At 41.6% G+C, this 24,053-nt stretch overlaps 1 protein-coding gene across 1 annotated transcript in view; it reads left to right on the forward strand.

Annotated features, from left to right (window-relative positions):
- The window catches only part of fndc3a (fibronectin type III domain containing 3A), a 43,824-nt gene that overhangs the window by 13,126 nt on the left and 6,645 nt on the right, over positions 1–24,053 (forward strand). Inside the window, 20 exon segments of the mRNA XM_018665535.2 lie at positions 1,479–1,554; positions 12,106–12,182; positions 12,288–12,534; positions 12,816–13,115; positions 13,948–14,006; positions 15,288–15,454; positions 15,582–15,641; positions 15,734–15,809; positions 15,811–15,873; positions 16,700–16,753; positions 16,865–16,989; positions 17,179–17,353; positions 17,965–18,051; positions 20,635–20,773; positions 21,425–21,493; positions 21,623–21,741; positions 22,814–22,919; positions 23,145–23,320; positions 23,492–23,605; positions 23,766–23,915. Of these exon segments, the coding sequence (XP_018521051.1) occupies positions 1,479–1,554; positions 12,106–12,182; positions 12,288–12,534; positions 12,816–13,115; positions 13,948–14,006; positions 15,288–15,454; positions 15,582–15,641; positions 15,734–15,809; positions 15,811–15,873; positions 16,700–16,753; positions 16,865–16,989; positions 17,179–17,353; positions 17,965–18,051; positions 20,635–20,773; positions 21,425–21,493; positions 21,623–21,741; positions 22,814–22,919; positions 23,145–23,320; positions 23,492–23,605; positions 23,766–23,915 (2,439 nt within the window).

A 24,053-nucleotide genomic window follows, 5' to 3' on the forward strand; every position in this document is an offset into this window, starting at 1 on the left:
TTATTTATTTGGAATTTGAAATACTGACTCAATCAATAGACCTAGAGGCTAATTGTTATTTTCTATTTTATTTTTTTACTGTGTTTAAAGAGGGCTCAAAGAAAAATCACATCCATTCTGCCCAGGTTTTTACTTGTTTCAGCCTGTAGGCAACATCTGCTGAATGTTCCTGAAATGTACAGGTTGTTCTTGTTATATATCTTATATACAGTAGGGAAAAAGATAAAGCTTAATTTACATTGCATTAACATAGACTTTGAAAGTTAACAAACAAAAGTTAAAGATTCCACCATTTTTTCAGGTTAATTTACAAAATGTGCTGCTGTTATGTCAAATATATTGTAGAAGATAACCAAACCATAATTCATTCATGGGTTTAGGCTTTTTTTATCATTTACCATAATAAGCTGTAGGCAAAGGTAAACTGATATTTTTCTATTTGTCATTAAGTTATTTTTTAAGTCATTCACCAAGATTGTAATATGATTTGTATGACCAAAATTAACTTAGAATACAAATTTAATGTAAAATTGAAGCTGTATTTATTTTACCATATGGCTTCCTAACAGTCAGTCTAAGATACAATCTGAAATTGGCAACGAGAGTTGTAGAATATGAACTTGTATATTTATTGTGCATGTTACATTAAACACTCCCTCTCACACACTACTATACTATACGTGGATTCAGTTATCCAGGTATGGCAGCGGTTATTGGTGCCCACATTTAGTCTCCCATATGAAAAAAATAATCTGTTTAAAAATGTTTTTCTTCTTTTGCAATTGAATACCTGTTTATCTCTGCAGCTGAACTGACAACCACAGTCATCACCACCTCAGCCCTGTCAGTCTGTCAGTCTGGTTATCAGTTAATTACTCCTTTTGATTTCATACCTAATACCTGTTTTAAGGGATTTTTGTCTGCTAACATTTGGTATAATTGAAAGAAAAAGGTGAAAAGTTTGTTTCATCTGCTACACGTATTTCAAAGCGTATTTTAAGGAGCACTTGTACCGTAGTAAACAGCTCTGTGCGTTCTTTGTTTTTATTGATATTGTGTTATCTCTGCTGTTTGTACCTGCCTCTGCCAGTTTCCCCTACTTATCAGGCATTGCAGAGATGCTCTCAATGGGAGATGGGATTTTATTTTTCCCTACTATGAATTTCAGTTGATTGTACTGTTAATGTTAACACCAAACACCGTCTGTGTAACACCAAACCCTGTTAGTGTTAAAACCATTGTGTGTTTTTCACAGGAATGGTGCCGCTTTTGTTTTGTTGCAGAAATCTCACTAAATCTTGAGAGTGTACAATGCCAAAGCCACTTACACAAAATAAATCAACCTTAATTTCTTTCTACACATGCAGACATGTGAAGCTGTACAAAAGGGGCTTCAGTATTAATGAAATAGTCGCTGTAGAACACGTATAAAACTTCACTCAGATAATCAAGTGAAACATCTCTTTGTTTCTCCACAGGTAATCCTGGTGCAGGTAAACCCAGGTGAGGCCTTCACTATTCGACGAGAGGATGGTCAGTTTCAGTGTATCACAGGTAAGAAAGCTGCTCTCCCTTTACATGTATGTCTTTTCAGTGTGTTTCTGAACTACAGTGCATTTTGTCTAATAATCCAGTTTAAAAATATAAGGTGACAAATTATGAATTTTATAATACATATAACACACATAGATATATTTAGACCCATGTTAATTTATTAACTCCTTCATGCAAGGAGAAAAGACTGTAAATATCTCCCCATGTGATCCTAGCCTTTAAAGAAAAAAGCAAGTTTATATAATCACATTTCTTAGACAATTTTTAGGGTACACACCTTTTCCAAAAAAATTTGGCAAAAGGTCAGTCATATGTAAGGTTGTAACAAATTTGAAACCAAGACTGAAACTGAAATACAAACTTGTATCATGATAAGACAGAATGATTGACCATGACTGATCATAGTCATGAAGTCAACACCTATTCAGGCTTGCCAAAGTCACGCTATGGCTCGAATTTGTCAGGTGGCACTGCTAAGAAAAACTAGGGTCCTCGAAATATGATCCTTGTAATGTGGTCCTGAAACTGCAGAAGCTCATTTCTAATACTTAGTATTCTACTTGTATCGTGACAACTGTGCAGAGCTATGAGACTTGTCTAAATTAATTGTTATTCATTATTTAATTAATAAAGAAAATATGGCAAATATCTGGAGCTTAATAATATAGTTAAAGTACATTTATCTAATTTACAAATAAGGAAATATATGAAAAATTACATAAAATAGTGAAACTGATGTTCAGTGCAAAAAATTAATCCACTGTTATGCATAACATGTACACTGTTGAACAAAAACTTAAGTGACATATCACATATCATTCTGTTTTTTCTTAGCTACAATGTGCAGGAAATCATTAATTTGGAGAGATAATTCGATCATCTTTAAGAATACATAGAAGTACAAACACATGTATATGTACATGTACATTAAAATAAGAAATTTCACTGTACATTTATGTTTGGATAATTAATAAATCGTACATGAACAGGTCATTTTCTTCCCCCACTTGCCTGTAAGAGGCAAAAAAAAAAAAAAAAAAGCAAATGACAGCTTAGAATGACTGTGCCCGTACTAGGTAATTATGACGAATCAGGAAGCTTTTTCAAGTCCATTATTGACACCCCCACAAAAATTTTCATCTGACCATGAGATTGCTAATGTTCCTGCAACTAACAGGAAATGTAATGTAAGTAAGTCTGATCATCTTATCAAGTGTAAGACTTTAATAGGCGTAAGCATAATCTGATGGAGTGAGATAGGGCTAGATTTTTGTTTAACCCCTTTATCTCCAGCAGTCACCTTCAGCCATGTTCATTCAGCTTTTTTTTCCAGCGTGAGCAGTCACAGAGGGAGGGGCTTGGCCAGGATGCACTGATGTATTTTCACAGAAATGACAACAGAATGGCAGTCATGTCTCATAGCTTCCAGATTGCTTAATGACATAATGGCCTCTTATGTTTCCAGCCAATAGAGAATAGTACAGCTTGAAAGAATGTGATACTGTATCTGAGTGCATCAGTATCTTTCAATAAAATCAGATTTTTTTGAGGATAAAAACACACACAAAATGCTGCTAGACCCCAGAAAATGTACCATTACCTTCATTCTTGTGGGGTTCATTTTAAACAGTAACTATAATATTGTGTTTTTTTATTGATTTTTTTGTATTTATTACAACACTTCCCCAAGTGCAGAGTGTGTCAGCCCTACATTTTTTATACCCTTGTGTTCAACAAATCCAGTATTTTTTTTTTTCCATTTTCTGCTCTACCTGTGTCATTTGACAGATGACAAAATGACCTATGCACTGATAATGCATAATGTAAAATAAACATATGGTGCAATCACGGTGTGATGGTAGAGGAGTTGGGGCCGAACGGCGGTGTTGGAGTGAGATGTGTTACACATTCTTATTTGTCCTGACGGCTGTCATTTCCTTTTCCTCGATTGTTGGTGAATGCGTTGGCTTTGTGACAGCAACAATGAAGTCTGGCTCCAACACGTCGCTGACATTGTGAACGGAAGACAGCTGGAGTAGTTGTAGGAGGTAGAGCTGTGGGTCCATAATTGTAAACGATTATGATCAAATGCAGTTGCCCGGGAAAACATTGATCTGAAAATGATTTGCTTTGTTTATGGCTTGCTCCACAGACACCCCTCTGTGTATTGACATTTCTGTGAGCTCACAGCCACTCTTTTTTTCCCCCTCTCTCTCTTAAAATTTCAGTTTAATTTGATAAAGAAAAATAAAAAAAGATGTCAGCATAATATATGTTTGTGAGTGAATAATGTTTGCTACCCTTTGAGACCACAGCAGGCAGGTGCTCGACATTATAGCATAAATCTCATGACCCAGGTATTGATTAGAGCTCACTATCTCACTGTTGAAAGACTGGTATTTCTGTCTGTAGCCTTTGACTATGCCTTGTGACGTACATGAATAACAACGGGACAATAGAACTGTGCAACAGGCTGCAGACATCCAGGTTTAGATGAAAAAGAAGCAAAGGCAGGGATATAAAGTGATGCTGCCCAGGCAGGAAGCCATCATACAGTTTGCTCACACAGGGGCTTTTCTCCCCTACTCCTGTCTGACTGAGCTCCCACACTGGCCCCCCATTACGAGCTGAGTAAACCTTCTTAATAGGGAGCGAGCATACATAGTCTCTCCATCAGAGGAGAAACAAAGAGCTGAGAGGTGCCACATAGATCAGTGTGACTGCTACTAACTGGCCTGTCACAGGGTGCGCTCATCTCTCTGTGACGTGAATAGAGGGATGACTCACCGCTTGCAGTGCAAGGAGGGAGGAAGAAGAGTGTGGTGTGTTTGTGTTAGTGTGTGCGGGCATGCATGCATGTTTTGTGCATGTGGTTGGTTGGTTTGATTTGTTGGCTATCCCTGTTCACTTAAGTGTCTGTTGTGCATATACGTGCTTTCACCTTTAACCGTAGTATGTACCGACGGGGACAGCGTGACACAAATACAAAGCCAGGATGATCTGCTTTATGTGTATTTTTCTGGATTTGCTCCATCCCACATCAATTTGTGTATTCAATCATGTATTTTTAGCAGCTGGATGTGCGTAACTGCTACGTGTTGGCGCATGACAGCCTGTTTAATAGAAACAGACATTCTTGTAAAATGCAGTTTATAGAGGGCATTTGCCTGGAGGAGGGGCCTTAAGCAAGGGTGGCTAATTAGAGTGGTCGTTGAGCATCCTCCTGCTCGCTCTCCTCCTTGCCATAAGAGGAGTTATGTATGTGAGTAGACATGCCCTCGTAGCTTCAACCAGGACCCCCAGAGCCCCCAGCATTGGCCTTTCTTGGCATCTGCCACTGTAGATTTGAAAGCTATATGACCGGCACAAAGTGATACACCACCTGATAAGCTTGGTGACTGATGAGGCAAGTCAGCATCAGGACCATTGGGTTGATTAGATCCACTTCTTTATCTGGCTTAGCCTGCCGGTGATTCACATTAGTTTGGATGATTCAGTCTCCGGTTGATGGCTGAAAGGACCGTCTAGTTCCACTGGGCTTAGTGAGCCTGATAGAGATGTGCCTTCTCTCACAAAAGCCAAGACAGCCATTCTGGCATCTCAACAGGGAGCTAAAGAGAGTGCACGCGCACGTGTGTGTGTGTGTGTGTGTGTGTGTGTGTCTGCATGTTAGTATGTGCATGCGTACAGCTGGCTCAGTTTGTAGCTATGTTTCCATTGTCCTTTGTCCTTTCTCTCTGTTAGATGCCAGTTGGTCAGTTGGCCCATCTGTCTACTTGTCCCTTATCTCTGATGCCATAGTTGTGAAACACCTCATGTCATTCCTGATGGTGCTGCAGATGTGCTCAGTCTATTTTCTGTCCAAGGGACTTGAGGCTGTCATGTCCCCTGTGCCTGAAACTGAGCAGCCAGGATGTGCACTTTCGAACATCTGATCTGACACTGTGTGGTGAGCGGGTATCCATATTGGCAAAACACCAGTATAGCCTGTCCTGGGAGATATTCCACCAGAGTTTACTAGAGGAAGCTCTACTACTACAATTGATATTTTGTCTATTGAAGAAAAGTTTTTAGGAACTGAATTTCAAATTGACCTGCTCGTCAGGGGCCGCTCATGCTCAGACAGAAGTAGATCATACTTTGTTTTGTCCAGCTACGCAGGGAAGGCAGAAATGTTTATACCTGATCTGTATGGTCACACTTGAAGGTGAGGTGCAATACTAGCTTTCATAGAGCGGTGGGAGATGCGATATTGTTTAAATATGAGAATAACACTTTTTCAGACATTGTCTCCTGGAAGCCATTCATATTATTGCATTCAGTTATACACATGAAAAGCGCTACAACAAAAACACATAGAAAATATTTAGAGAGAAGTTCATTTTCCCCACTGCACATGAGCCAAGAAATGGTTGCACACAGCCATCCACCCAAGAAGTTTTATTGGACTATACTGTTGCCTTTAGAAGTAAATCATGTGGACAGTGCTGAGATATTTTCTTCACAGTTCTCAGCTGGTGTGGTAAAGTGGCTAGAGAAACTGTTTTTGTAGTCAGTGGAGATGAAGAAGTCTTAACTCTCACTAAAGACAAAGATTCAGAATACATTAAAGATGCAAATCACCCCTACCTGAGACACTCGGATGCATTTAGCACAAAGTCTTTTGGATAAATTATATCCAGCATATTAAATGCCTAATATGTGGTCATCATTTCAAGAGCCTTTTTTCCTTTTTGTAGATTAAATCCTGAAAAAAAGACATTATTTTGCCTGAAGAGCAAAAATCCAGGCAGGAATTTTGACTTTATTTCCAATTCATTTCTACCTAAATGGTTGGATGTTAAGTAGGTAAATATCAGTAGCAGTATGAGTAGCTTCAATAGAAAAAAAAATATCAGTGTAAGCTTCCCAAAACTATATCGCTCCTTTATTCATCCTGCCACTCATTGCATTCTTTGACACTGTGTTCCTCCTCCTCCCTGTCCTCATTTCTCACCCCTCTGTTTATTTATTTTACATGGTAGTTGGTGAGTGGGCAGCAAGGACTCATAACCATAATGGAACAGTAGGCTTGCACCAGGGGACAAGCGGCACAGGTGTTTTGCTTCCAGTGGGCTTTCATGATCATACCCATTAAGAGTGAAGCCCATGCGATACCACAGTCATGGTCGGGCCTACATGTTTTCTCACCCCCAGCAACCTCCCTCAAACAAAACTCATCACATATGGTTCACATAATTGTCCTGCAAACATCACACACATTAGCCACATTAGCACATTATTTTTATGCTCACCACCTCCCCCAACCTAACTCCAAGGACATGTACACAAACATGTGAGTGTGGACGCACACACAGGCGCGGTTCATTCACAGCTTCTGCAGTGAGTAGCTCTAAGAATGACTAAGCTTGTGACTCATTCTCCCATTGCTGCGTTGATATCAAGGGAGAGGGAGAAAGGGTAAAGAGGATAATAGAAGATGATGAGAGGGAGGGGTGTTCCAAAATAACCTTTTGTTTTTTTTTTCTAAGTTTTGTAAGGGGTGGGATGTCCGGAGCAGGGTGGTTTCATGTCCACTCAGCTGTTTTTGTATTTGTTGAATTATCAACATCACCGGGATTTGTGAGGTCAGCTTCTTGTTACCGGAGGAGCCGGTGGTTTTTAGAGTGGAGTCGTCATATCCTCAATGAAGCCGAATAATTCATTAATGGAAAAAAAAAAAAAATCTGGCCCCTGTGGTCATGGCCCTTCTCTCTTTCTGGGTTTGTCTGGCTGAGAGCAACAGCAAAAGCAACAGCAGCAGCAGCAGCAGCATGTGATGTTCTGTAATAAGCACAGACATGAAGGTTACTGATTCCCTCCCCTCCGGTAAACGTCACTCTTGCCTGAGGGGTTGCAAGAACCATGCGGATGCCTCAAAATATCAGGAATTCAGACAAAGTTTACGAACATCTAAAAAAAAAAAAAAAAAAAAAAAAAAAAAAACCTGTTCTAATTAAATCATTCCATTGTTTGCTGTACAGCTTCCTCCCTCAGGCTCTGGCTTGCACACTGATCAACAGAGACTGTCATTTCCTCTTTTTCCTCTCGCTCCCGTCCTCTGTTTGCATGGATAGGTGGTGGTTGGATGCTAACAGGCATGTTGTGGAGTGGCAGCCTGGCAGTGGCTCCGTAATCTGCTAATAGAATGTTATACTTCTTGCAAATTGCTACCCTCTTAATTGATGGAGGATCTTTCCTGCATGCAAGAACAATGTGCCAAGCCATGCAAAAAAAAATCCACTGTCGTCACTAAAAATCAAGGTTATTATTTTAAGTTGCAATTAGTGCTTTTTTGTTTTATTGACAGTTCACTACTTAGCCTCTTTCCCTTGCGTGGTTGTAATTAGTAACCTCTGTCAGTTAATCTGCTCGCCTTCCCTTGCCTATCCTCATCCTCCTCTTTATTTGTGAATGGAGACAATTTATTAGCTCTGATTAATAATCAAGCCTGCTCCATCTTTATAGGCTCACAGTTCATCATGTTGCCATTGAGAGCTCAGTGAGAGCTCCCATATGTCTCTCTTCCTACCTGTCTCACTCTCGCCTCCCCAACTGTGCGCTTCTCCTGATGTTTTTTACACCCTCGTCTTAACCTAGCCAGCCTCTATCTAGCTCGTCTTCTCTGCCTCTTTTTATTCTCCTATCTGGTATTGTACATCCGATTAAACCTGACAGTTTGCTTGGATTGTCGCTGTTATTTCAGAGCCACGACTGCCAAGTTTCCTCTGTTTGCAGTATGCCTCAGAAGACCTGTGTGAAGTCCCACTTGAGTTTGTTTGTTATGATCTCTCTCCATTTTCAGACAAGAGGAAACAGGTGGGTTCCCCCAAGTGGCCTCACTACCCCTGCGCATCTGTGTATGTGTATGTATGTGCGCGGACATGTGTCTGGCCTTTGCTAAATCGCTCCCTCTGCTTTTTCACCCAACCTTAACAATTATCCCTATCTCTCCACCGTAACCTCCGGCCCCCCTCTTGACTCCAAACGCGCCGCACGGGTTCAGATCCTGTCAGCCTCCCACAGGAGGCAGGGAGGTGAAATACGGGTTATGTGATGTTGACGGGAGATGATGGTGCTCCCAGAGTGTTGCCTAGCCTCTGTTTACACTGCCAGAATGGGCAGCTTGTTTGTGGCTATTCTTGGCTCGGTGGCAGCCTGCCGTTTTGTGGAGGAGGACTGATGTTTTTCCTGTGGCTGCTTCCTCTGGAAGGCTGGCACTCCACAGCCACGTCAGCACAACCAATGCTCCAGTTGACTCAGGGGGGGAGGGGGATGTGGCCTTTTCTATCTGATCTCTGTCAGCACTCGTGCGTCAGTCTGATGTAAAAGAGTGGGTGTTTCCACCCCCCACCCCCACCCCAGTTCTCCACCCTACCTCTCTTCTCTCTTTCTCACTCTCTTAGATGTGTATGGCTCCCTCATCCTATCTCCCTCACCCTGTGCTTTCTGCTGGTCCTCCTCTCCCCAGGCTCTCCAAGTCGGTACACACAAAGCCATCTGAATGGACAAACAATGGCATGTAGAATGTTAAAGTGATTCATCTGATTTTCTGTTAGTCAGCATCAGCGGCACTAACCCGAGTTGCCTTAATCAGTCATCACGCAGGTGCACAGTAGCACCTGGCATAAGCATGGCATAATTTATTAGCCTTAAAAGTGAGTAGAGTTAAAAGAACACACTTTGAACTCCCACTCCAATGATATTGTAATCTGAAATCAATGCGGGCTGAGCCTGTGCGGCCGCCTTCATTCAGACTGAGCTCTCCCATGCTCCCTGAATTGAGATTTTTGTCTCCGCACACACCCTGTGTTCTTCGGTAGGGAAATGACTCACTGCCTGTCACTCTGCTGGCTCTTTGCCCTTTTGATTTCAGTATAAGAGGCCTACCTGCTTTCTGTCATGTCCAATGAAGTTCATTAGCAGGTAGACTAATGCAGTTTGTTCCCAATGATTTTTATACCAACAGAAAGTAATAAATTGTGAGACTGTCTGGCATTAGATTGCAACAATTAAAAGGAGCTCTAATTGGAGTGCATCTTCTATCCCACAGTACACACTAACTAGAGCGCTCTGATGACAGTTTTGAGAAATATCTGTGGCTAATTTATTTTGAAAGGTGCACATTGTCTTTATGCATTTGAAATGTAATCGAGATTTAATATCTTATCCAAGCCTGTGCCAACCTCCACCCAGTTAACTTTTAAGTCTCTGAGACAATTCATTTAATGATATTGTTGTTATGTTTTTGAATACCTAAAATATTAGTATGTTGATAGTAACTTTACTGCTGCTAACAAATACATGACACTGTAATGACAGGACAGCAGATCAAACATTTAATCTCTGAATTAGCTCTGTCAAACGAATTCACACTCCACCAATGGCAAACACTGTACCATGAATGTAGAAAATCACAGGTTATGGGCATTTAGTTCAGTAATCTTCTGTATAGTTGGGATACCTGCACAGAGCCACAAAAGGAGCAGCTGTGGTCAGAGCCAGTGATATTATCATGGTTAAACTCCTGTTCAATTAAACAAGGCAGTAGTATAGTCAAGTATGTTGCTTACTTCACTGACATGCTGAACGTAAGCACCTGTCACATGTAGCTCTTTATCTGCCAGTTTACTGTGACTGCCTCTTGTTCACCCCTGCCTTGAAATACTTTAAACTGGTCTTCTGATAAAGAAGCTCAGAGAGATGTCCAGATCTTACTGTACTGATTTTTTTTTTCTTTCATTTCATTTAATGATATTATTTGGTGCCAGCTGTCTCTGTCTTGAGCTGTTGAGTCCAGCAGTGCATTCTGAATTTGCTGTGTAATACTGGTGGACAAAATATTATATGGGATTTAATGTTTGGCACCACAAATTTAAACCTCCAAAAAGGTCATAAAGTTGATCCAACACTTCTTAAAAACAGTTGCAACTACAACTCAACTTTACAGCCTCCACAGGGGTACAATTTAATGCAGGGCAGTTGTATGAGACTGTTTTAGTTTTAGCTAGGAGCACCTAACAATCTGGCAGCTGCCCATATATCAACACTCGCTTGCTGTTGCTCTCCCCTGAGAGGTGGAGCCTGGACTTCAGCACCTGAGAGGGTGGTGCTAGGGGTTAGAAGTGGGAGGTTTCAGCGTATCATTGCACAGGCCAGCCTCTGTAGTCGTGGGCCCATTATGGCCGGTCATTTAGAAGTGTGTTCTCTCTGCTCACGCCAGCTTTGACAAAATGAAGGAAAACTCTTTCTCAAGCAGGCCACTGGGAGGTCAGTGTATGCTCTGGATCTTTTTCGCTCTCGTGCATGACATCTGGCGTTAGGGCCCTAGTGTTTATATCTTAGGTCTGTAAGAAGAAAAATGTGCGAATGTGCAAACTTGGCACAGAGGTCCCTCTCTCTGTCTCTCTCCCAAGCTTTCTGCTGAGTTGTCACTTCTCTGAGCTGAGCTAAGCCGCTGCACTGGCCCCTACCACAGAGCCACGCAGGAAACTTTGTTGTTTCTCAGCACTTTTGTAAAGTGGTCTTCTTGCATTTGCCAGTATTTTTTAAAAATGCATTTATCTGCCTTTTCTTAGTCATAGATATTTTAAAAAAAATGTAATACTCATTGAAAATGCAGCTGGTGTTGGGATTTTCCTCCTGCAGAGATAACATTTTAGGGTGGCTCTAGTGAAAACTTGCCAAGTGTCATATGCTGTAGGTGGTAGAATGGGAGGAGATATTACGGTTGTCCATGGTTACAGAAGTGAAAGTTCTTTTATTTTATGCAATGAAGGTTTACAGTGACTGATGGTCACTTTCAAGGCTTGGATAGACAGTACAACAATACAAAAAATTAGCAATCGTACTGTCCTAATTTCTTTTATTAAAAAGTTTAAAGTGCAGTCAGAAGACTGCGTACATAAAAATGTTTTGACAGAGGTCAACATAGCCTCATCCGCTCAGCAAGTTTAAACTTCTATCGCAAATTTGGGATTCTGGAATGAATGTTGCATCAAATCATCAACTATTATGTGGTGTTTTTATATGTTTGGAATTTGCTACAGTTCTGGTTTGTGTACCAACAGCCACTGAGATTCTTGGGTACTGTAGTGTTTAGAGTCAAGGCTGTACCAAACTGATAGAACGACTGTCTGAAGTATTTGTAACTGATGGATTTAACATAAAACATAATATAACTGTTATTATTCATATTCATTCACTATCATATTGAATTAAATCAAAGTTATCATTTAAACAAAACTTTCAAATGTTGGTGCGAGCTTTACAAGTGACTCGTTTATGCATTTATACATGTGTGAGAGACATTTTTTGATGTAAAAAAAATTTAGTTTGGTATGAAAACATTTTGTTAGCTGTTGAGCTCAGGCTAGGGCTTAAGTGACTCAGGTCTGAGTGGGGCTGAAATTTCAGCCCTGTGCACCACTGTAATACTCTCAACACATTTACTGCAGATGAAACAGCTGTTTGCCTTCAGGGAAGGTGTTTGATCTTCTCCCTTCTTCACAGGTCCTGCTCAGGTTCCCATGATGTCTCCAAATGGTTCAGTGCCTCCAATCTATGTGCCTCCTGGATACGTTTCACAGGTACTCATCCTATATTATTTCCAGTCCAGTGTTTCTGATTGCATCTTGTCGAACTCTAGGCAGCTTTGATATTCGCTCTCTGTGCTCTTGTTCGTTTCTTCTTAGATCATAGAAGAGAACGGAGTGCGGCGGGTTCTGGTTTTACCTCAACAACCAGAGTTCCACCCAGGGGGGCACTCCCCTCTCCACCACCCTCCACCTCCACCCCATGCCCACCTGCCTGCCTTCATCCCACACCCTGCCATGATGCCCCCGCCACCCCACCTGTACACAGGCATGGCAGGGGGCGTGAGCGACATGAGTTCTCAGTACATCTCCCAGTACCATCCAGCTCATATCTACTCAGAGCAGGGTGAGTTGGAGCCAGTGGTGTCTGGATGGTATTGTTATATCAGGATGTTATTTATTTGTTCTCAGCACTTTATTTGCAGAGTCTAGTTGTATAATCAAGGCCTGAGTCAAACTGTTTAGTCTCTCAGTCTTAGGGGGTTTACCTCAGTACTGCCCTGTTTATTTGTACGTTCTTCTCATAGTAACCTGTGAGTTTGCCATTTTCGGTTTGCTTCTCTGTCTTTCTTGTACTCCTGTTAGTATCCGTACAAACTCACAAGTGTTGCCTTTTTGTTCCCTCAGTCTCTGCAGATTCTCACTCCCAACATGGACGCCCACCGTTTGTTCACAGAGATGACAGAACTAGCAAAACATACGAGCGTCTGCAGAAGAAACTGAAGGAGCGTCAGGGAGGTGGAGGAGGAGGACAGGTGAAGGACAGCCCTCCCCCTTCGCCACAGAAGACTTGCAGCAGCCCCCCGATGGTGGACATTCACAATGGCGTTGGAGGGAAAGGGCTGGAGGCGGAGCAGGGGCAGCTCAGCCACGCAGTGGCCGGCCCTGACAAGCAGGCAGGCAGGGGAAAAAACGGAGAGTTGGGAGGTAAGGAAGCAAAAGGGTAGAGGATTGTCGAAATTTACAATTGGGCTGACACACAGCTTTTTCCGGATGTTAGGAGTGTGTTGTGTTGTGTTTAGGTGCTGAGAATAGTGCCTCATTAGCTGCAGCAGCTGGTGGCACTGAGGGATCAGCAACACGGCCAGCATTATTCTTGATTACATGAACTCTGACTGCTCATTAATCATGGAGTTTAACACTGCGTCTTGGCGACACCAGGGCATAATTAAAGAATTACTGTCAATTTTGAAAGTGGAGGAAAAAAGTAATTTCACCTCATGACCTCACGGAGAATGAAGAAATCCAAAAACACTGACATATGAGCAATCTACCACTAAAATGTTATGGGGTGTTAAAAAAACATGCCATCATGTACCATATTTTTTTCCTGCTTTTGATCATTCCTAGAGAATCAGGAGGAAGCCACAATATTTGTTGTGCTACAGATTTACTGCAATAGTTTATTCTCAGGGTTAGATCATCATGCAAAAAGTAGTTATACCACTAGATTAGATATTGGATAGATGGTGCAAAGTTACACGCATTACTACACTGTCCAAAGAAGCACACAGTCATGATCTTCAGAAGTGTTACAGTAGGGAAGATCGATTACAGAGCACACAATATCAGCACAAACAATTGCAGGCAGAGAATAAGTCATAAGGCATTACCTACTATATTACTGGCATGTTATCAGTACATGCCTAAATTATTTCTTCTCAGTGTTGACCTCCGTGCCAGTTTTTCCTAAAGACAGTGGTATTTTCCATCCATAAATCTATCTGTATTTTCTATTAATCTGTATTTCTCTCCTCAGAGCTAGATGAGGAAGCTCAGGCCCTGCAAGCACTGCTGAGTACCATCAGTAAACCAGTGGTTAGTATTCACTTCTGCTGTCTTTTGTTTCTTCTTCATCAAATTAATACAATTTGCATGATTTTATGTGACTCTATTAGCGCTGTGTTCATGAAAACTTGTAATGATGCAAATGTATTGCGTCATTAAACATTCTATTAACATCCATGATGAATTCTTGCTGACATCTTGCTAATGGAGTCAGACCTGCTGACTAGCATCCATTTGAGGGTTTTTATTCCCACATGTGCCACTAAACAACTGTGCTAGCAGTTACTAAAAGGTTTGAGCTTTGCTTTGAAAGAGGTGCTGATTTTTAACTGAATAGTTACTAAGCTCTCACATCCTTATGGTGCTATTCTTGAAGGCACATAGACAACCATTTATTTTGACCCAAAGTATAGATTATTTATTAGAGCTAGGCAGTAATGAGATAGAAATATGCATGTATGCAAAAGTCACACTTCGTTTATTCTTTGAAATAATCCTCGAAAACTGCTGGTTTAATGGTGCAAGGTTCACAGCAGCATTGTAGATAAATGAAGAAGAGGATTTTACCAGCAGCTGGTGGGAATCACTAGAACTAGAAATAGAATTTCCTTGACCTCATATAAGATGGGATTTGTCATGCTGTCGCTAAGGTCTGAACTCCTTGTAAAACTAGCAAAACAAGTCTATTTGAGAGATGATGGATACAGTTAACGGTGGGTTAGATGCAAGGTTCTGCTTCAGTGGAAAGTGGATTTGTTTTTTTCCATCTTTGCTACCAGACTGGTTTATTAAAGGACTGAGAATTGAACTGTAGGAAGTAAAGTAGTAAGGCCCACCTTACTAGGGCACCTCCTACCCTCTCCCCAGGGCAGAGGGGAGGAGATGCCGACTTGACCTGATTGAGTTCTTCCACGTATGAATCCCCCCCTGCAGTGTAGCTCTCGCTATTTTTAAACCTCCTTAAAAAAAACAGAATGAAAAATTTTAGGGCTGCACAGCACATCCCTGCCAAGTGCAGAAAAATCTTTTCCCAAAGTGGCACACTACCAAGCCGTGTAATTATTGAGATGGTTTTGGGAAATTTAAGTATAAGAAATTCTCTTTACGATAAATTTGTAGGACTTGAAACTTGGTGCAGTACTAATTACTAGATATGACCCTCTTTGGACTTGGGTTTTGGGTAGTAAAATTTTGAAAGATAGAGATTTGGCAGGTTGTGAGGTTAGGGGAGTAAAAAGCTTTTTATCCATGTCCTGATGTGATTAAATTACGTGAAACTTGATAGTGACCCATGAAACTTTCACATGATAGGTGTCAGACATTCAGGCCAGAGGAGTGGTCGTGAGCTGGAGTGCACCCACCAGGCCAGAGAGCGACAGCAGCAGTGCGGAGGACGATGCCAGCCCCCTGGAGTCCGTCAGCTACGAGGTCTCCATCTCATTTAGCGGCAAAGATGGGAAGTACAAGAGCATGTACTGGTGAGCACAAACAGCAAAATGCCGTGAGGCTCAACACCAACTGTTGTTAGAGATTTAACACAGACAGTTATCTGAAACAACACTAAAGGATGTGTGTGTGTGTTTTTTTTTTTTTCCTTCGGTGCAGTGGGGAAGAACTAAGTGCAACTTTAGAAGACCTTCGACCAGCAACGGACTATCATGTCAGGTCGGCATAACCCTCCCAACTGCTTTTGATTTAACTACAGTGTTAATACGCCGAGGAGCACTGTGTAACCGATTTGTTCTTCTTTTCCTCAGGGTCCAGGCCATGTGTAACTGTTTACAGGGAAACCCGTCGGAGGCTGTGAGCTTCACCACTTTAAGCTGTGAGCCAGGATCCTCCCAATCCTCCCAGGAAGGCCAGCGGGACCAAGAACACACTTGTACTCCAGTGGAAGGTAAAAACAGTTGGATGACTGATGGGAGTTGGAATTTAGGGTGGAGGTGGGGACAGGTGGCTGCAGCATCTATTGACTTAAGACAAAGATGTACTAAAAATGTGAAACATAGTAGATTAAATATTTAGACCACGGTCCCATTTTTGTCCAGTAATAATACATATGTGTTACAAGTAATTTTATTGGGTGCTAGCTATAACATATTTAATACAGGTTTTGTATGTGATACCTGCCTCAAAATTGTCCTTATAGGTAGCCTGAAGGTAGGAGAAATAGGTTGAAGACTAAAAGGTCACCCAATTAAAACCCTTAAACTGGCTGGGAGAAGGAGAAAAAGAGATTCAGAAACAATCTCCCCTTCCTCAACAACTGTTGCTGACGTCGCCTTCAGTGCGGTACTTTATCTGCCGTGGCTTCATTAAAGCTGCTCAATTGCTAGCAGTAAAAGATAGTGGTTGTACAGATCACCTCCCAGCTGTGAGTTAGTGAGTAAAAATGTGTGAGCGAAGCACCTCAAGAACAACCATACATGCTCAGTAAACCCTGAATTAATGAAACCTTTAAAACACACCTTGATGCACCTTATTTGTTATTAGAGGAGCTGAAGCTCGCTTCTTTGTAATTAATGCCAGTTGAAGGGAATGTTTAGTGTTAGATTTTGAACTGAAGATGGTGGCACTTAAGTCATCTGAAAACCTCCTACACTTCCTTCACTATGTTCTGCCTCAGTCTGTGAGAGGATACTGTTTTCACTCTATGCTTACATCTTAAAAGTCCTAACAAATAAATAACTGTATAAATAAGAGTATGTATGGTTTATGTGCAGGCTCCATGTGACAACGGCTCCAAAATCCAGAACTACATTCTTCAATGGGATGAGGTAATTTTTTTAAACATTTATGATTCATGAAAAAAATGTTGTCTCGTGTTTTATGAGCAACTGAGATTTCTAATTACTTGTTCTCAAAAGTAAAAACTTTATTCTTTGAAGGGGAAAGGCACTGGAATTTATGAACAGTGCTACTATGGACCTCAGAAGCAGTACAGAGTGACCAAGCTTTCACCAGCCTCAAGATACTCCTTCCGCCTCGCAGCCAAAAATGACATGGGTGTAAGGTAGGCACCCTAACATGCTAGATTATTTTCCTGGATGGTACCCTCCATGTTGTCCATTTTTATATTACTGTTTCTTCCATTCACTGTCTCCTGTCTGTGCGCACACGTGTGTCTCTCTCTCACGCTGTGTCTCTGCTGTCTTCTTTCTCCCATTCTCTCCCATCCTCTGTCTCTCTCTGCCCTCCCCAGCGAGTTCAGTGAAGTGGTGGACCTGTTCACCTCATGCAGTGTGCCATTGCCACCCTTCCCTCCAGAGCTGGAGATGACGGGGGTGACCTGGCTGTGTCTGAAGTGGCAGAGACCCTCTAGCTCTCCAAAGGAGGACGACATCTACTATATTTTGGAGATGGAGGAGGAAGGCTCAGTACGTCTCACATAGTCTTTTTTTTTTTTTAAGTAGAGAAATCAGCTGATTGAAGTGCATGAATGACTCCGCAATATCTGCAACTTATTATACGTATTGTCTCGCCTCTATGTAAAGTGTTTACTTTATTTGCTCAGTCATTGCTTCTTAGAGGCCAGTGGTGCCAAATGCATTCAGACAGCATTAAATATGCACAGCATTAACAAAGAACACTTACAGTTTTAACAGTTATAATCAATGAATAATAGACCTGTTTTCCTGGTTGATATGCATCATTGCATAGCTACTCAGTGTATTCACGTACTCTGTTGTTCCCTTCAACGCAGCCAAAAGGAAAAATCTAATTTACATCTTATTTTTTGCTTTACTTCAACAGTCTGCTTTTAAAGTTATGTGACATTTATAGCTACTGTCACCTCTGCCTGCATCACCCCAAGCAGCAACTTGCAGACACAGGGCTTGCCAGGGAAAACACAAAAAAGTTCCTCTATCCCCTGTAGCTGTTTGTCTCCCTGCAGAACGCTTTGTTTTCTTCTCTACAATGGTTGTCTTGTAAACCATTGCTCACCTGGTTGTTTCCTTTCTCCCTATGTCATTTATCTTTGTCCCAGGGATATGGCTTCCAGCCAAGCTACGATGGCGACGAGCTCTCCTGCACCGTCAGGAATCTCCACAGGAGCACCAAGTACAGGTTTAGGGTAAGGAAGCCCTGTGATGTTTGCAGTCAAAGCCAGTGATCCATAGGTTTAATTTAGGCTGCAGCATATGTAGAGGGGACAGGCTTCAGGCGAGGAGGGTGCAGAAGCCCACTGTGGCACTATGACTCATCCGTTTGCAGGATTCTGCCAGCAGGGCGGTGGGCAACTGACAGCATAAACAGGAGGACTCCACAGCTCGTTACATGTGGGGCCCCAGTGAGAAGCTAGTCAGCATTTAAGCCACGCTGGCTTTTTGGCTGGCAGTAGTGTGACTGAGTTTAGGAACAGACAAGTGTCTTTCTCTTCATGTCATTGTATTTTTGTCATCTCCCTCATTTCCCTCATCTCACATTGTGATGTTCTCCTCTAAGACCTGACTATTTGATTTGTTTGATTGTTGACTGTAAATGGCTCTGATGAATCACAGGTGAGACGTCAGACACAGAGACCATTGCAAGAAAGACTCGTGATGCTCCTGATAATAAACAGAATAGTGGCGCGTTAGTGAAACTGGCCCAGATTAATGATAAATTATCTACAGTAAATTGAAGGCCTGTGTTGCATCTGCATGTTAATACTTACAGGCAGGGTCAGTATGAAACAACCTCCATTTGTTGGAGAGAGATTGATTCACTATATACTTATACACTTTTTTTTTTTCTAACACCCTCAGTTTTCTTCTTTTTCTCTACTTTCATTAGCAGTATTCAAACTAAAAATCAGCTGGTTTTGACAGCTTTGCTTCTTACCGTGGTTTCTAAATCTGTCATGGGATTTGCTCCAGGCAGATTTATAAAGGTGTTGAAAATCTTAGATTCGGCTTTGTGAAGGCTTCAGATAGCCCCTGTGTAATATATCTGCTATCCATGTCAGAAATTGACTCGTGAGAATGAAGGGAGATAGAAAACCGAACACATCTCATGACGGATCAGGTAATGATTTCAGGGGCTTGCAAATTGTGCAGCAGAAGACCAAACCTACTCCTAGAAATGCGATTCTAACACCGCTGGGGTTAGTGGTTTAATTCCCACTAAGGCCATTCATGCTAAATACATATGCAGGCATAATACTCTAAGGCACTTCAGATAAAAGTATCTTGAGGTTTTCATCTCTGACTGTGTATTGCAGTGCTGGAGGACATTGATATACTCAGACTGAGTTTGAGTTAAGTTGTTCATACTAGGGCTTATGCCTATAATATAATTATTATGTATTATAACTGGAAAAAAAACATTACTTTTTAAAGGATATGGCTAGTAATATTCTATATTTTTTTTATTTCCAGCAAATCACATGTAAAGACCAAACCACATGATACATTTATCAAATACTAACAAGTATTGCTTATGTGTAGCCTCTGTGCCAAAGATCTCTGTTGTTGTCCAAGAAATATTTAAACCATCCTACTTCCATAAACACTCACTGGTGTGTATTTATGCACAGAAAATAGTCCCCAACAAATGTTTACTTTTGAGCAGTAATAGAAAATACAGTGCCCAGCTGTTGTAAGAAATTCGGTAGCCCTTTTAAAAAGTGAATCCTTATTAGTAATCATTTTTAATGATTAAAGGTCTTCCGTAGCAACCAACAAGCTTCGGGCTGAGTGTTTCAGATAGCGTAGAAAAGGTAGGAATTATTGAGTGACAGTTTAATTCATAATTGGAATTTATGGCTTTTTTACGTTGACAGTAATAAAGACATAGCACCTGCCCCCTTTAAATTTAGAGCAGGGTAGTTTTATTTCATCGCCTAAGTTATGCGTAGCTGCTATATTCTACAACGTGGTCATAGTCAGTTTGGTTAAATAGCTGTGTTATACTCTGAAATTAAACTCTTTATTAGTTGAAGCTCAAAGCTGCTTCACACTAATTCAAAGCGCTCCTCTCCCTAATACTTGTTATTTGCCTGCAGCAAAACACAACAAGTGCTCTTTCCGTCTGTCCAGCGCTTAATAACATGAAACCATATAAATGCGTAAAGTGATAATAAAATTAGTAAGCTTTACTCACATAGCCAGGAAAGTCCATACCACAGCATTCTTAAACATGATACTGACAGAAAGATCTTGTGTTACCCAAACAAACCGCCATATGCCCAAATGAAATGTTCATTAGTCACTTTCAACACTCCCTCCCTCCCTTATTTCCAATTATCCAGCTGCGCTGTGTGAGGGGAGGCTGGGTGCTGTGCAGGGTTTGTCTTGTACAGTATGCGGATGTGCTGTACTCAGCAGGCTCACAGAGATTTTCATATAATTGCACGTGCCACACTGAAATGCAAATACCACTGAAGCTTATTGCCTCATTTTTTGATTGCAATGCTTGTGATGTCAAAGCAGTTTTGCTGAAATGTATCTGTAGATTTAAGGAGCTGAATTTGTTTTGATAACGTGGTATTTGTCTGAAGCCATTCTGGTTGCAGGCAAAGTGCGTTACACTCACGGTGTCTCTCACATCCCTTCATTACCGTTCTCTGAGTCCAGTCGGCGCTTGTTATCAGGAATCATAATGACCTTTATTCACTTGCCCTTATTGATAGGAATAATATGAGTTCTCACTGCTTGTATTCATGCACTTTGTCCAGGTGGCGGCATACAACTCAGAGGGGAAGAGCAACCCCAGCCAGGTAGTGGAGTTCATCACAAACCCAGACAGACCCAGCAGTCCCTGCAGGCCTGTCATCAGAGGAAGAGTCCTGCCCAACAGCTTCAAGATGGCTTGGGGTGAGCACCTCCTACCAGTCTGCTCCCCCCCCCCTTTTTTTTTTGATAAAAACACCTGAGTCTTAGTTGTAGTTGACAACCTGACAAGAGTTTACAATTTCATTTTTCTCATGAAGCTCTGTCTGACCAGAGATTAATCTGCTAGAGACAGATGATTTTCCAAGTAGTTCATACAATGGATGACTGACAGTTCTCTCCTTCATTCGGACATCCGCATGAGTCCTGCCTAACCCTCACTGGGCAAACACATCACTCACTGCTGTGCCTGGTCTCTGCTTCCAGTTTTCAAAATGGAAAATAAATATGTCTTCGGATCTGGAAACATTGTCAAATTTCTCTCTGTTTCCACTGAAATGTGATTCTGAAGACATTTTAGGGGTGCAAAAGGCCACCTCATGCTTCATCTACATTTAGCTTTTCCTACTAACCGCATAATACTAAAGAGTTTTGGGAATTATCGGAGGCAGTAAGTTCCGCTATCATGAAATCATTCCCCATATTTCATAGTTTGTTGATTTGCTTCAGTGCTCATTTTACTGGAATGAATCAATTCTCGAGTGCATTTCCAGACATAACACAGTGAAAACTGAGCTTACTGGGTGATCGTGCTGTTTTATAATGATTTTCTTTTTTGCTTGTTTTGAAATCTAGAGCCCCCAAAAGATAATGGTGGAGCAGATGTCACAAAGTATGTCATGGAGCTGTCTGAGGGCTTAAGTGGTGAGTTGCAAATGCTGACGGTAAAAATGTTTCATTATTTAATTTCAAGTGAAAATGACGTTTTGGACATTAAAAATATTTGTTTATTGAAATAATTCAAATGTATTTGAAATGGTTTTTGTACTCTAGGCTTGTCGTGGGAGCTGGTGTACTCAGGGCCAGCCATGGAGCATGTGTGTGAAGGCTTGAAGCCCGGCTGCTCCTACCAGACGCGAGTTTACTGCATGAGCGAGGGGGGGCAGAGCCCAGTGAGTCATTCAGCATCAGCACACGTGCACACACAGTCGCACACATGGCCTTGTGTTTCGCCACTGGAATTCAAGGAGTTTGCTGATCAGTTCTGATTTTGAATGGGATCACAAAATCAATCTTTTCTTTTAATTAATATACATACACAAGTGCTAGCATTACTATTAATTCTGTTTATTTAACTTAGAACAGACTTATAATTGCAAAGCTGGGTCACGCCACACATCTAATATGTGTGAACAGACACCTTCCCCATACTGGTCACAGCAATCCACTCAACAGTGTAGCTGTATAAAACTGATAAACAAGTACTGTTTTTTTTCTATTGGCTGTATTTTTATTGATGCATTTCTTGGCTGTTACGTGTACAGTAATTGTTAGGCCAGGCAGCCATGAATCTCATCACGTCCCAGGGTCGATCTGATAAATTTTACATGACTAATTCTAGATATGCACTCTATTTATGGTGAGTTTTAATAGGAAATTGTCATTCACCCAGTCTCCTATGTTTTGGAGATTAGACTATGCTTCCTGGTGTGCAAGTACAAGGCAAAGCCCGCTAATCGATTAACCCTCCCTGCATGTGTCAGAGGATGTTTTTCTTAATTAGTTCAGTTCACAGACGCTCTTCATTAATTTCTTCATCAGCTGTTAGTGCATGCATTTATTCATGATGGGGCTTGTAAAGAAACATGAGTCATGGTAGTGAGCTCCTGCCTTTTGGTGCAGCACAATGTGACATAACACTCACATGTTTGCCTTTTGTCACAGAAGTTGAGTTTGAAAAAGACCTTCTTTTTTTTGCTCACCAGACAATCTGTCTTACTCTATCCACTACTTTGTGAGGAACACAGAATATCTCTCTTCATGCCGATGTAGCTTTGAACGATGCATTCGTATTTGTGTGGTTTCTGGTCTGCCGTAGCCGGAGACGGTCTGATAAGCTGGGTAAAACGACAGTCTTTGTCCAGTGCGTTTGTGTGGTGTGGGAAAGAAAGAGAGGCGGGGTGTGAGGTTGTCAATTTGATATTTTCTCTGGGTCTTAATTGGTGTGTTGTCTTCCCTTGCAAGCTGTCGGAGACCCTGCAGGTCCAGACTCCCGCAGTGCCCCCAGGGCCCTGCCAGCCCCCTCGGCTGGTGGGCAAGCCCAAAGCCAGGGAGGTGCAACTGCGCTGGGGTGAGTCATTCCTCTCCAACTCAGATCTGTGTGGGAAGTATTCTAGCTTCTGTTGATGCATTTATTTGTCTAACAAAGTACCTCAAAGCTATGAGCTTTGATTATGCAGTTTGTATTGTTTGTACATTTATCTTTGTATATATACTGATTTATTTATTTATTTATTTTAGCCAACCCTTTTTAAAGTATATTGATTTATAAATACCGGTTGCACAAATTTCCCAGGTCCCCCTCAGGTAGACGGAGGCAGCCCAGTGTCCTGCTACAGTGTAGAAGTGAGTGGGCCGCAGTCTGAGGAGAGCAGGGAGGTTTACCAGGGTCCAGAACTGGACTGCTCTGTGGGAGGCTTAATGCCTGGTAAAACCTACAGCTTCCGGCTCAAGGCAGCGAACAAGGCTGGGGTGAGAAAGACTGTCAAGGTTGATCTATCAGTAACAGAAGAAGGAATTGTTTTTCTCCAATACATGTTTTTGAGCCTCTCTCACTAAATTTCATTTTAACAGTCTAATATTAGATTTTGCAGTTGTATTCAGTTGTTTTCTTTTATTATTTCTTTTCTTCTGTGCATATAGTTTGGGCCTCTTTCTGAGCGCTGTGAGGTTACAACCGGCCCCGGGGCACCTGAGCAGTGCAAGGCTCCTTCCACCACATGCAAATCCCCCAGCTGTGTTGTTATAAGTTGGGAGGTAAGACAGGCTCTACTTCAGTTACCCCCACTAATGTACACAAATTATAATTATATATATTTTGACTGGAGGTAACATACGCAGCATTATTATTAAAGACAACCACAGTGTCCTCTTGTTTAAGTGCTGATGGGCATTCTTGCTGGTGTTTGTCTCTTAGGCCCCTCCTTGCAATGGAGCACCAGTGACAGAATTTCGTCTAGAGTGGGGAGCTGCTGAGGGCAGCATGCAGGTGTGTTACAGTGGACCGGGACTCAGCCATGAAATGAAAGGGCTGCTGCCTGCAACCAACTATTTCTGCCGGGTACAGGTGAGCATGAACAAACAATTTATTTGATGAATCCAAGGCTAATTATTTTATGAATAGTTGAATTTCACAATAACATCACTGAAACAACAACAGCAATATTCCAGTGTGGGTCTGTGGAAATTAATTTGATCAAATGAG

The sequence above is a fragment of the Lates calcarifer genome, linkage group LG21, assembly GCF_001640805.2.
Source record: "Lates calcarifer isolate ASB-BC8 linkage group LG21, TLL_Latcal_v3, whole genome shotgun sequence".
NCBI lineage: Eukaryota > Metazoa > Chordata > Actinopteri > Centropomidae > Lates > Lates calcarifer.